The 12656-nt window shown below is 33.2% G+C and overlaps 1 protein-coding gene across 1 annotated transcript; it reads right to left on the bottom strand.

Annotated features, from left to right (window-relative positions):
* Positions 1-1230: 1230 nt before the first annotated feature.
* On the bottom strand, positions 1231-10589 carry LOC147402001 (7-hydroxymethyl chlorophyll a reductase, chloroplastic-like). The gene is made up of 20 exons (XM_086444468.1): positions 10541-10589; positions 8813-8911; positions 8653-8731; positions 8469-8553; positions 7191-7302; positions 6179-6263; positions 6013-6054; positions 5839-5917; positions 5098-5149; positions 4936-4998; positions 4594-4691; positions 3985-4020; positions 3808-3869; positions 2846-2873; positions 2434-2513; positions 2173-2242; positions 2008-2065; positions 1851-1915; positions 1675-1769; positions 1231-1555 (listed from the first exon to the last, which is right to left on the bottom strand). Exons 1-20 carry the CDS (start codon positions 10587-10589, stop codon positions 1465-1467), a joined length of 1428 nt encoding a protein of 475 aa, XP_086300594.1. The 3' UTR covers positions 1231-1464.
* Between the last annotated feature and the right edge of the window lie 2067 nt (positions 10590-12656).

The raw sequence follows: 12656 nt of genomic DNA, 5'->3' as shown, positions 1-12656 counted from the left end.
CTTTAGGTGATTGTGTAATAGTTGTTAGTTTTCGATGTCTCCCGAGTAGAGGTGTCAATGGGAACCCATTTAATTAGAATTGAAACCGAAAGCCTTGGCTCTGAGTCCCTTTTTATTGTAACCAATTAGAGACAAGTCTAAAATTTAGATTCTGTCCAATAGATACCCATGGATTCGTGGAACCGATTTATTTTGTCATTTCTTTTCATACTATGGAGGATTTAAAGTTTTTTATTTTTTTATTTTTTTCAAAATAAATGCATATTATATAAAATTCTTCAACTTTTCATATAAATTATCGGTTAAGAGTTTAAAACGAGTTCTCTTCTAAAAATTTAGTACTTTTAATGAAGATCAAATGAGAGGGCAAAATAATAAAGGGATAGGATCTGTTGACTTCTAAGAATGGCTCGTGAAATTAACACATGATCCCAGCCATTTAAACACAAAATCTAATGGTTGAGATTTATGAATATCTTGACAACACAAATCTCGAAGATATTTATCCAGAGGATAAATCTTAACCATTGGATTTTGCAATTAAAGGGTTAGGATCATGTGTTTTTTTTTTTTTTTTTTCCATAAGTCATTCTTAGGAGTCTAGGGATCTTGACCCAACAGAAAAATAACATCTGAACTCAAACATCAAGTGTGAAAAGGGAGGTAAGTGAAATTTTCAAAATGTTACGGGGTGACAAGGAATTATGCCAAACCACAGGGGGTCAAAGTGTGATATACCCTTTCTTAAATTTATATTTCTCAATTAGTATGGAATCTGTTTAAGCCAATTTGGGTTCTTGAATTGAAACCATGAATTGGGACCAAAAATGCTTAATCCTACAACTGGAAATCACGAATAACCAGACCAATTTGTAATTCATCGATAGACCCAAAAAAGTCTTATTGTTATTTTTTAATTTTTGGTCTTTTTGGGAACTTGAGTAATGGAGTTCAAAGTTGATCTAGAGTACAACAACATTGTCTTTCAAAAATTATCTGTAAGTAATAGTTATTATAGATAATTACTAGTAGAAAGCTTTCAAGAACTCTTGATTTCCCTTCCATGCTAGAGTGAAAGCTGTCTCGTATGTATAATAGGGGGCTCCACATTCTTTCCCAACCAATAGGAATGTGAACTTGGCAGATGACATGAGGAAGAGTAATCCTTTATAGTAGATCTTTGCAGCCCACTTTGGCAAAATTTCTCTCTAAGCACATTTAAATAGAAAATGTCATAAAATTATGGTGAAATTTCATTTATATATTGAAACATAAAAAATAAAGACTCCAAGCCCCATTAGATTCATGGATTTATCATCTCCAGATGAACAGTTGTACTCATAAGAAACATAAATATAATTTGAGTGGAACATGGATAGCATTTGAAGCAAATCATTCAGGGCACAAGATTGGTTCTATGATCGTCTCACCTGTCATCTTCGACAGCAGCAACAGACCTCATAATCATTTGTTGGAGAGCATCTGATCTATTTCCCCATTTTGATTGTACATGTCCACAATTCTCTTCGCATATGAAGGCATGTGCATATCAGCTCTGCAATCATCAAAATTTCAAATATCAAAAGTGAGGCTTCGATCGCTCAGCCATCGGTCACTACGTTTGTTTATGGGCTAAGCATCATAGGTCAGTATGTACTAACGGAAACGAGTTACCTTTGTTTTCCCCAGAAGCGGTTTACATACAAATAGTTCCGTATCGTATGGTAATCCAATGAATATCTGGCGAACTCCAGGCCTTTCGGACCAATCTAGGAAATCAACCGAACTAACTTTGAGATTTTGCTTTCAGTTGTGTTACATCCAGGTTTTCCATGAAGAAGGATACTTACCAAGTTAAGGACAAATGCTAGCAAATTCCCAATAAATTTAGGAGCGGGTTGAGAAGGACCCTTCCCTGAGAAAGAAAAGTTGGGAAACATGAATCAAATGGTACAATTTGCTAATAAATCCTATGATTATGATGCATAAAGAATATGGCACTAATACCCAATTTTGCGTTATCATCTGCTTTAACTGTCTCCATGACATATGGACGTCGATCACCCTGAAATAAGATACTCAAGATTCAATATGGGTTTTAATTCAAATCTTGGCATGCTTTAAACAAAAAATATTTTATACAAATTCCAGTATAATATTGGCCAATCATACTTTGCTGATTGTTGGGGTGATCTCCAAAAGATTTTCCACAAGACTAAGCATTTCCCTTCCGCGTTCGTTTCTACAATTCGATGAGCCAAATCTTTTTTAGCATCGTTATCAAAAAGGGTAATAAAAGAATGGGTAACAGCTTAACGATTGGTATCAACATGAAAGAACAGAAGGGCATCACCACAAACTGATCAAATTACCATGGAATAAGAATTCAAAAAAGATGCTACCATATTTTACATTGCACATTAGAGACATTACCTGACAGTAATATATTGTGGATGCTGTGTCATGCTCACTCCAGCATACTTTGGCACACCCATGTATCCCACCACCAAGTCCTGTGGTTTTCCAAAGCACATGCATGAAACACGTATAAGAAAACAAAATATCGGTTTCTTTGATTCAAGAAAGAACCAAGTTTCAAGAGGTTTATAATTAGCCAACTTGCCTTTTCTTTTAGGAAACAAAAATATACAACTTACTTATAAGCATTATATGAAAGAAAATCTTGACAATAAAATGCAATTCAAACCAGTTTTTTCCAAGGGTTGTAAGAAATATCTCCATTGTTCATTCAACAAGAGTTCAACTAATAATATAAATGAACTTAACATTGAGTTCCTTGTAACATTTAGAATAATGTCTGTAGGAAGAAAAAAAAAAAACTCACCGCTAATGCATTTGTATAGTCAAAGCAGCTGTGGGACATGAAAATAAACAATGAGTTAGACTATGCTTAACTAGGAGAATAAACATAATTGACTTTCATAAACAAATTCTTTTGAGTATTAAAACACTTGATTAACTGATTTATATAATATCCAAGTGCTTAGAAAACATTACACAAAGAAACTACATTTGGATAAGTGTAGCAGTGTTAAAGAGGGGTTCAGTCGGGTAAAAATCTTCCCAAGCTCGGACCGAGGCCTAAAGTAGCAAAAGCCCAAATCAGCTCGCCCATCATGGGCCCAATCAATTTTGGCTGTAGGATAACTGATCGGACCTAAGCTCATTATTATCAATATGTAGAGTACCAATAAAGATTGTAGTTTCTTATAATTAATAAAGATATCAATTTTTTCCAATTTTTTTAGTTTATGCATACTTGTTGAATATGCAAAAGTAATAAATTATAATCAAATTGGCAACAAAATTTTACAAAATAAATTTCTAGGATGGTAAAAGCATAATTCGTTTTTTTCAATTTATATTATTTTCCTGTCTTTAATTTTATTTCTATTTTTATTTAAAAAAATAAAACTGTTATGACATCATATATGTCTAGTCACACACCATGGCATATGCTATTTGACAACATTGCATGGGTATATTTTCTTGATTTTGTAAATTTACTCTTATTGTAAAACCCTATAATTACTCAAAATTCAGTTGAAATTTTTGGTTGTGTATATTTTGTCGGTTTCCAAATTGATAGGAACTGCCTAGTCTTCACTCCTCCATGTTCTCAACCATGCTTTGGGGTGGAGAGAAGTTTATGGTACATAGAAATAGAGGATAGTAGTACTCTTGATCCTGTAATTTACTCTTATTATTACAGAACCCTATGGTTCCACATAAAAAATAAAAGATAGAATTCAGTTTTAATTTTTGAAATAAAGAATATGAAATTACCTATAGCAAGATGGTGCAATAACATCAACTAATTCATTTGCTGGTAAGCAGAAATAAGGAACCTGCATTAATTAAATTTAGAACTACTGATAAAAATAAAATAAACATAGAAATGAATGAAATGATGTGCTTGCAAGATTTAGTATTGCTAACAGGAAAGCTTAGGAACCGAAGTACCTCTTCAATTTGACCGTCCAAATGCTTCAAGTGGACCTATTAAACATATCAATAATTTAAAACACCTATAGAAAAAAAAAATTGCAAGAAATTTTAAAGCAGTCAAACTAGAAAATAAAATGAACTTAAAAAGGTAGCACCCAAGGTACTGGGCTTGAGATAATATGTAATGTGAAATAAATCTACTGTAATACTGTTTACATATGATCTCTGTTTGAGTTTGCATGGTTTTCAAAATAAGTGTTTTGTGTTGTTCTTGCATAGAAAGGACGAGAAGAGGGACGGATCTTATTTCATATTCCATATAGTACCATGGGGCATGGGAGAGGCATTAATCAGTATCTTTTAGCATAGCTTGTTATTTGATACCTCATGACCAAATTGGTTATTGTGCAGTTAAAATTTGATACATTTAATAGGATCACCCCCTTGGTTGACTTACTATGAGGAAGGACTAGTGTGGGTCAATCTCGTTTGACTAATTTTTACAGTTTACACACTTCAGATTGATAACAATGGAAAGTCAGCAAACCATGTCTAGAGAAGCAACTGAATACAATAAAATTCTTCAATTATCGGCAAAGCAATAGCTTTAAATATTATCATCACCTTGTAATCTTGCATAAATTCATAATGCAGAACTGTTTCTGGATCACTGCTGGCAGCCTTAAGAAACTTGTCTAGGCCCTCTCGAGTACCATTATCCACTAAGAAAATAGAAACATCGGATGTCAGTATCAAACCAAATTATATATTATAGGCCAAATATTTCCAGTAACATATCGGTCTTAAATTAAGTATACACGCATTACCCATCTCTAGATTAAATATTAATGGAGAGATCAATGATAGTGCATAATTTTGTATTTATAATAATTAAGCTCACCGGCCAAATGCAAAATACTGGCAAAATAAATTGACAATAAACTGAAGTAGAAAAGTTTTCACTACCACAATTGGTGCCAAGAACATAAAGCTTTTCCAAGTTCAAGTGTTGCTCTATAGATCTTAATGCTGCAGTTTAAGAAATCACTCTGCATTACAATAGTACAAGTCACAACAAAGAAAAAAAAAATGAACATAGAAAATGCCTGTTTAGAATATATGCCAGACCTTGCACTTGGCAACCCACACCACAGAAAAGAAGCCGTTTTACGCCAGCTGCCTGTTCGCATGTTGAAAAACACGAAATCATATAACAGTTCTGAGGAAATAAAATTCCGTACTCTTGAACCATGATAACCAATAACTATGGAAATAAACTTATGACAAACAAATTGGTCCTTACATTTATAGACTTAACTATGGTTAACACTGTTAATTATTTTAGTTGCCCCCCCTCCCCAATGACAAATATGTTGTCAAATTTAGGTTTTGGGGTCAAGATTTAAAGATGTTTACTATAACTATAGCAATAGTTCGGAATCGATTTTATTTCTCTTAGTGTAAGTACTTAGTAGTTTATATCTGATGCATTTGCTATTGTTATTATAGTCCAAAATAAATTATAAGGAATCAATTTTACAACTCCAGTGGTCTGGCATTCCAGGGGCATGTTTCACATGGCATCAAAGCTTAACCCTCAAGGTAAATCAAAATCAAATTCAGCTTTGGAAATTGGTTTCTTTGTAGTATTCAATAATATAAAAGGAATTCAGCTTTGGAAATTGGGTTTTTTTTTTTTTGCTTTTCCATCATATAAGATGAAATGAATATGTATATTTACAATGAATGATAGCAAGGTCAAACCTGAAAATCCAAACAACTAAATATCATAGAAGCTCAGACCAATGCACGGACCACCCCATGCATACAGACAAAAACTAGCAAAGAGATTTAAAAAAAATAAGGCACCTCCACTAGGGCAAGGGTATTAAGATTAGGGGATAATGTTGGCTTAACACCTTTTGCTGCCAGAACTTCTTCAGGTGTCCTATTGGAAAGAAACAGACAAAAGTAACATGTCTATAAATCCAAATCTTTGAATATAGAGAAACTACTTTCAAATACAGATTTCTTTAAACATACCTGGCCAAGACAGGCCTTGGAGTGAATCTGTCCTCAGGGTCACTACATAGAGTAAACAAAGGAAGAAATTTTCACTGACCGACAAATAAAGATAGAAACTAGCTTTAAGAAAATCAATAACTAGTTACTTTGGTCCATTGTTTACTACAATGATTTGTGCCACTACCTCTGCACACAAATGACAGCTTCAACCATGTTTGCTTTCAGCATCTCGATTGCAATGGTCGTTACTATCCCCGTCCATTGTGCTCCTAAAATTAAATCACAATCATGCAAAACATATCATTATTACCAATAAATCTACACGAGTTTCACCTGCTTCAGAAAGGAAAAAAATTGCTAGATTGAAGTTCAGTATACAATTATCTAGCATTCATATGTTTATGTTTAAACGCTATAAATAAATAAATAATTGGGATAGGGAGAGGAGTAACTGCAGAAATATGATCAACAATATTAAATTCTGGAAAAACTATTCAAGAAAGGGAATATTGTTTTACAATCAACAATCAGAGCTTCATTAAACTGCAAAGAGATGCTAACAGAATAATTTTCTAGGCTCCCAAGGAGCTTATATTGAAGCAGGGAGATAGATAAGGACCTTAAATTTTCAAAAAGTGGAGATATGGGCCAGAGAACTTTGGTTCTAAGTCATTGGATCTGGATTAAGAGTGCACATACTGAACTCTCTCATCAAATTTCTAAAAGGGGTTTTCAATTAAAAGATTTTAAGATCTGTTAGAAATTAAGAAAATACATGTAAACAAAAAAATATATAAATATTGTCACCTAAATTTCTGTTACTGATAAAGATCCTCTTTTTTTAGGCTTGAGACAATTTTCTTAGTAATTCATCCTACAAAGCTATGTGGAAGTTCCTAATTTCAGCACTCTACTGTTTAATCAATGTTTATTAGCATAATTATGCAAATGGACTTCGTAGTATTATTTTAGTAACCAAATACTGGCTACATAAATTTGATGTACTTTACTATTTTGATGGAACAAATGTATAACAAAATGAGATATTTCATCAGTCCTCTTTCAACACTTAAAGATAATTGAATGTGCATTTAGTGTCAAAACTAGTGTCTTCTAACAAACAAAGTCCATCATGAAAAAGGAAAGCCGAGATGTAGAATGCTCAGAGTTGGGGATTATAGGATATTGAGAATTACCTTCTACAGGGTTAGTTTTGCGAGCGTACAACAACTGTTCATGAACACCTAAATAAGTTTCGTCCAGTGATCCTACTTTTCTCCCTCTGCCATGGACTACTGGTTCCAAGCCCTAATACAAAGAAAGGTGTTAATAAGAATCCACAAGGCAAATTCAAAATTAATCATTGAGAAAATCAAAGTATTTAATTGTCCATTCTTTCTACCATAAAGATTTTATCAAGAGATCAGATAAAATTTTGATCCTCTGTAGAGGTGTAGTCATTGGGGTGTGTACGTTTTTATCTTGAGTCACGATCTAGAACAGTGTTCCACTCCTATAACAACGTTATGTGTCTACGTGGCACATTTTTGTTGCAGTTTAAACACATCAGGCTGCATGCACAACTTGGTTAAGAGCCCTAGGTGTTTAAAACTCCAACAAAAATGTGCTACCTTTATTATAGGAATGGGAGGCCGTATTGGATCTTTAGTCTTTTATCTTTTATAATTTCTTGAGCATTGTCACAAAATTTACGGAATTCTCCAAAATTTTGGAAAATTCTCCCAATAAGGAACCAATTGATGAAAGCGGCGAATTTTATATTTCCAATAATAAGAACCTTCTTTCCCCCTAAAAATCTGTCTTCAAACTCTAGGGTAAAAAACTTACCCTTCAATCTCAAGAACGAGATAGGATTTTTAGAATGGTTAAAGTTGATGGGTATTGGGGAAGAAACCCAAACACATCATGTGTATAATCCCCAAAATTTCTCTGAAACCTCCCAGATTTATCCAAATTAAACCGATCTAACCCCAAGCCAAATAATTGCCAAATCAGATCTTGATTACAAAGCTTCTTAGGTACTTCCTCACAAGATTTTCTTGAGGTTTGAGCAATAACCGATGGCTGAAAATAAAGTAAAAGCTACATTAGGTGCCATTTTCACGGAGATTCCAACTGTCTTTAGAAAGATTCACACTTCTCTAAGAAGAACTTCAATAATTTCAAAAAATTTACAAAATCCAAAATCAAGTTGTTGGCAAAAAAAAAAAAAAAATTAACTTTTTTACAGAATTAGATTAATGTCAGCCAAAAAATTTATTAAATTCAAAATCAAGTTGTTGGCCAAAAAAAAACAAAAGAAATCACTTTTTTATAGAGTTAGATTAATGTCAGCCTCAATGTTAATAATTCGCTCACTGTGGCGAATTCCGTCGTTCTAAATATGCTCTAATTGATAAATTTTGCAAAGAAATTACAAGTAAGAAAAAAAAAATTAGAAGTTGAGATCTTACTTCAATCCTAGACATTCCATCACCTAAGAAAGCGCAGGCGTTCTTCACATGGGCAATGTAATAAGTATCGCACAAACCACATTGACTGGCCAAGAAATGAAGTAGAGTGAGATTAAAAAGAGAAAATTACAAGTAAAAAAAATGGGGGGTTTGGATTAGAAGCTTTATTAAAGAGGAAGAAAACCTGCAGTGGTCTTTAGCAGGATAAGTGCCTCCTGGAGGAATGGGTTTTGATCGTTTTCTCCAATCTTCTCTTAGCTTAGCTGTGTTAAGGTTTTATAGAACTATCAGAGAGAGAGAGAGAGAGAGAGAGAGAGAGAGATGATTTATGGATGAAAGGTTACCTCGTGATGATGATGCAGATAAAGAGGAGAAGGCGAGAGGGAAAGAAGAGAACTTGCGAGGGACGAAGCCATGGAAGCACAGAGAGAGAGACTGTGTGGCTGAAACTTAACAAACAACAAGAAAACAAGTGGATCGGACAGATGGGATGTTTGATTAATTTCTGACGTGGCAATCTGGGGAATTTAAATCACCTCTGGATAAAAATTGGAGTGAATTTCTATCGCCACACTAATTTTTTTTATTATCAAACATCAATCCCATGTGTAAAGTATATTTAGGCAGAGTTTTTTTTTTTTTTTTTTTTAAGATTGCTTTTCTAATTTAATTAAGAAGAATTTCTATTATATGATAATTCTTTTTTTTTTTTTTTTTTATTGAAGCCCATGACTTGGTTTTTTATGTAGTAGAGGCCATGGTTTTTAAACTCAATATCACATCTCATCTGGTTCAGTTCCGATACCGAGTTAACTCGGGTGATAGGTCTCAGTCTAAAACGAATTTAAAAATCATGGTAGTGGCTTAAGAAGCTTAGGAAGGATGAATTAAGTTATCCAGTAGAGAAGCTCAAATCACATGGGTTTAGTAGAGCTTGTAACTTAAAACTTTTTTTTTTCGATTTCCCAAAATTTGGGATTTAAAAGATTAGTAAAACCAATTTTAATTTGTGGAGAATTGATGATTATGAGATTCACCTCTCTTCTATTGGCGATCACACAAAAATATTGGATTCAAAATTATTCATTATATGTACTTGGATAAGTTAAGATTCAAAGAGAGGGGTCTCGTGCGAATTGATATCTGTGTGGCCCTTTGTTTGGTGGTCCATGGGCCAAAATTGATTCAGGGAAATCAAAAACAAAAAAGTAATAATAAATAAAAATATGAATCCATCACTAATACAAAGATGTACTATTCATGTCAAGGTTTCTTATCTCAAAAATAAAAGAATTCTTATTCAATTCTATAAAGATTAAAAGACCACATGGATGACATGTAAATCTTATTGACTGAGTTAGTAGTGCACTCGTGGTACTAAGATCCTAGAATGGCCTTTGTGAACAAAGTTGGTTGTTTAATTTGTGAGTTTCTAAATATTATAAAGTTGATAAATTTATAATTCTTTACAACAGTAGAAAACTTGGCCTTCCAAGATTTTGAGACTGTTTGCAGTGAGAGTTTATAGACCACAAAAGTCTGCTCATGTACAAGGCTTTTTCTTAACATAGGATGCACAAGGGCATATAAAATTTCATCGATTTGCCCCCTATTTAGGCAACCAAGCACCTACAAAAGAATTTGTTAGATTGAAAATCATTATAAAATATATTGGATTCATACATAGTTCAGTTGGTTCTTTTGATCTACTTATGTCGATCTTCTTGAACCCCTAATCCCTTTGTATATGCTTTATGTTCTAATTAATTCTACACTTAGAAAAACAATGAATTAGGAAGAAATGATCTAACAAACATAAGCAAAACATTGGTATTCCCATAGTCTACGCAAGAGAAAGAAAATGTTCAGACAAATATGCTTAGTAGGACAGTCGAGGTGAGATATTTACATTGGAAATGAAGAAGTATATAATTGGAATTGTATGACTAAATGCACAAGAACTTTAGAAACAGAGGCTTTTTAATCATCTTGCAACATTATCATTTAATTTCAACCGAGAAATTGCACCTTGTGCAAATTGAAGCAGTTCTTGTTTTTTACCTAAAAAGAACCTTGGTTAACCAACTGGCATATCTTCATATGCCACAAATTGTAAACCATATTGTATATTTTATTATACATAGATGAGTAATATATTAAGAACTAACCTTTAAAACTTACAAACGATAAATTGTAGAAACTATCAAACATAAATAAGTGATAATTGGGCATCAGATGAATCTAATCTCATATAAAAAAAGATATGGCATGTCATGCAAGAGATTGAAGTTACATGCAAATAGAAGTGAAAACATGTTAACCTGACATTTTGTGATCTTCACCAAACTCATGGACTAAGCAACAAAAATAAAAAATAAAAATTTGAAGAGTCTGACAAGCCGTACTAAGGGTCTTTGGGCACACCTCGTGGAATCCGAAAACATGATCTAATGCTTCAGGATTGTAGAGAACAAAATTCTATAAATTTAATATTGTGGTGTTGGACTGCTGATGTGGTAATCCAATTAAGCAAAAGACTCTTAGTAAGACTTAAAATCTTACTATGGAAAGCGTTTTGCAAAAAGTTGTGAACTAATAGAAGGACATTTTTCATATTATCTTGTGCGATTAATTTTTATTAGTAAAAAACCTTAGACATGCATGGATTAGTTTCTTGACTAGAGCCCATCGTCACTAATTCATAAGTCATAATAGAACATGACTTTGATCACTCCTTTTCAAAGGATCATAACACCCATTAAGAATTTTCTTGATGTCCCTTCTCCCTCTTGTGTGCCAACTACTTTTGTGCGACCAATCGAAATCCAATTAGACTTGGGCTATTGAAACATTGTATCATGTATTTCTCACAATAGTCTATTTTAATTTTTGTTCTTTTTAATTTATTTTCTTTATAACTAATTTCTTTTTTTTTTGACAAGTTTGTAGAACTTGCCATATTTTTCTTGGGAAAATAGTTGTTTTAATGAAATTCATCTAGTTTATGAAAAAAAAAAAAAAACGAAAGGAAAGAAGCAATAGTAGATTGTTAGATGCTAATTGTAGGAGGTTGAAGCTACAGGGGCAAAGAGGTTGTGAGGAGTGAAGGGCTGTTATCACCCTAAAGAAAAATGAGAATTAAATGACTCATTGGTGTTGCGCTTTCTTCCAGGTCATTTTTCTGCGAGTGCCGCAGCACACTGTCATAGAATCTACAACCGAGTGGGATGCTTTAAGCTCTGCCCATTAGTCATGTTTTCCTCTACACAAAAATTCCCCTATTCATTTTTCTTGATTCTTGATAACCCCTTTGTTGGGCATTACGTTTCTTTAAATTGTAATTGTTGATAGGTTAACTAATTTGATTTTAATCATTTACGTTTTTTTTTACTTGAGCTTTGCTCATACTTTCTAATTTGTTTGTATTAAAAATCATTTGAGTTTTATGTAATACTTGTATCAATTGCTGCTTCAGGATATTCTTGATCATGTTCTATTCAATATCCCAAAACTCTCTCTCTCTCCTCCACACACACACACAAGATTGTGTCTTTGGTTTGAAGCATTACTTCATGTTCGATTAATAAATCTCTTCTAAGATTCAACCTTATATAAAATTACGTGTCGTGACACTCTTTATGTACTCCGTAATTAACATAGGTAAAAGGTATAAGAATGCTGTGGAATATTACATTCTCAACCTGTATAATCTTCAAGAGAGAAAAAATCTCTTTTATTTTAACTTTAAAAGTTTTGTACCTTCAAAACTTAGGATAATATCATTGAATTACTACCCAAGTCTAACCAAGAAAAAAATACAAAAATGATGTACAATAGAAGAAAAAAAAAAGAGAAAATGCTGGAATGACACAAACGGAGACACAGAGGTGACAAAAATGATGTGGTGGCGCGCACATAACTATAGATGCTTTTTACTCATATCTCGAGGAAAGCAACTATGGTCGCAACACCACATCATTTTGTCACCTTTGTGTCACCCCAGCACGACTCAAAAAAAAAAAAATCACAATTACAGTGAGGCAGCCCTTGGTGCCAATCTCGCAGCAAAAATGTCAAGCAAAAGGACTACCACATCAACCAAGTTGGAGGATTCTATAAAATATTCCACATAATAAAATTACCAAAGTCCAACTTGTTCCGAGATCACAAACTTGGGGAGACCACGCC

Source organism: Akebia trifoliata, chromosome 5 (assembly GCF_017979445.1).
Source record: "Akebia trifoliata isolate Shusen 1 chromosome 5, ASM1797944v1, whole genome shotgun sequence".
Classification (NCBI taxonomy): Eukaryota; Viridiplantae; Streptophyta; class Magnoliopsida; order Ranunculales; family Lardizabalaceae; genus Akebia; species Akebia trifoliata.
The sequence above is the reverse complement of the archived record's forward strand: the minus strand, read 5'-3'. Positions and strand labels throughout refer to the sequence as shown.

Bases quoted from the DNA above. Each gene is read 5' to 3' on its own strand.
- LOC147402001 (XM_086444468.1), bottom strand. From the start codon at position 10,589: ATGGTTTACAATTTGTGGCATATGAAGATATGCCAGTTGGTTAACCAA. The intron at 8,912-10,540 runs GTTCTTTTTAGG...GTTAAGTTTCAG, and splicing joins ATGCCAGTTGGTTAACCAAG to CCACACAGTCTCTCTCTCTG. The intron at 1,770-1,850 runs GTAAGTATCCTT...TTGATTTCCTAG, and splicing joins TAGCATTTGTCCTTAACTTG to ATTGGTCCGAAAGGCCTGGA.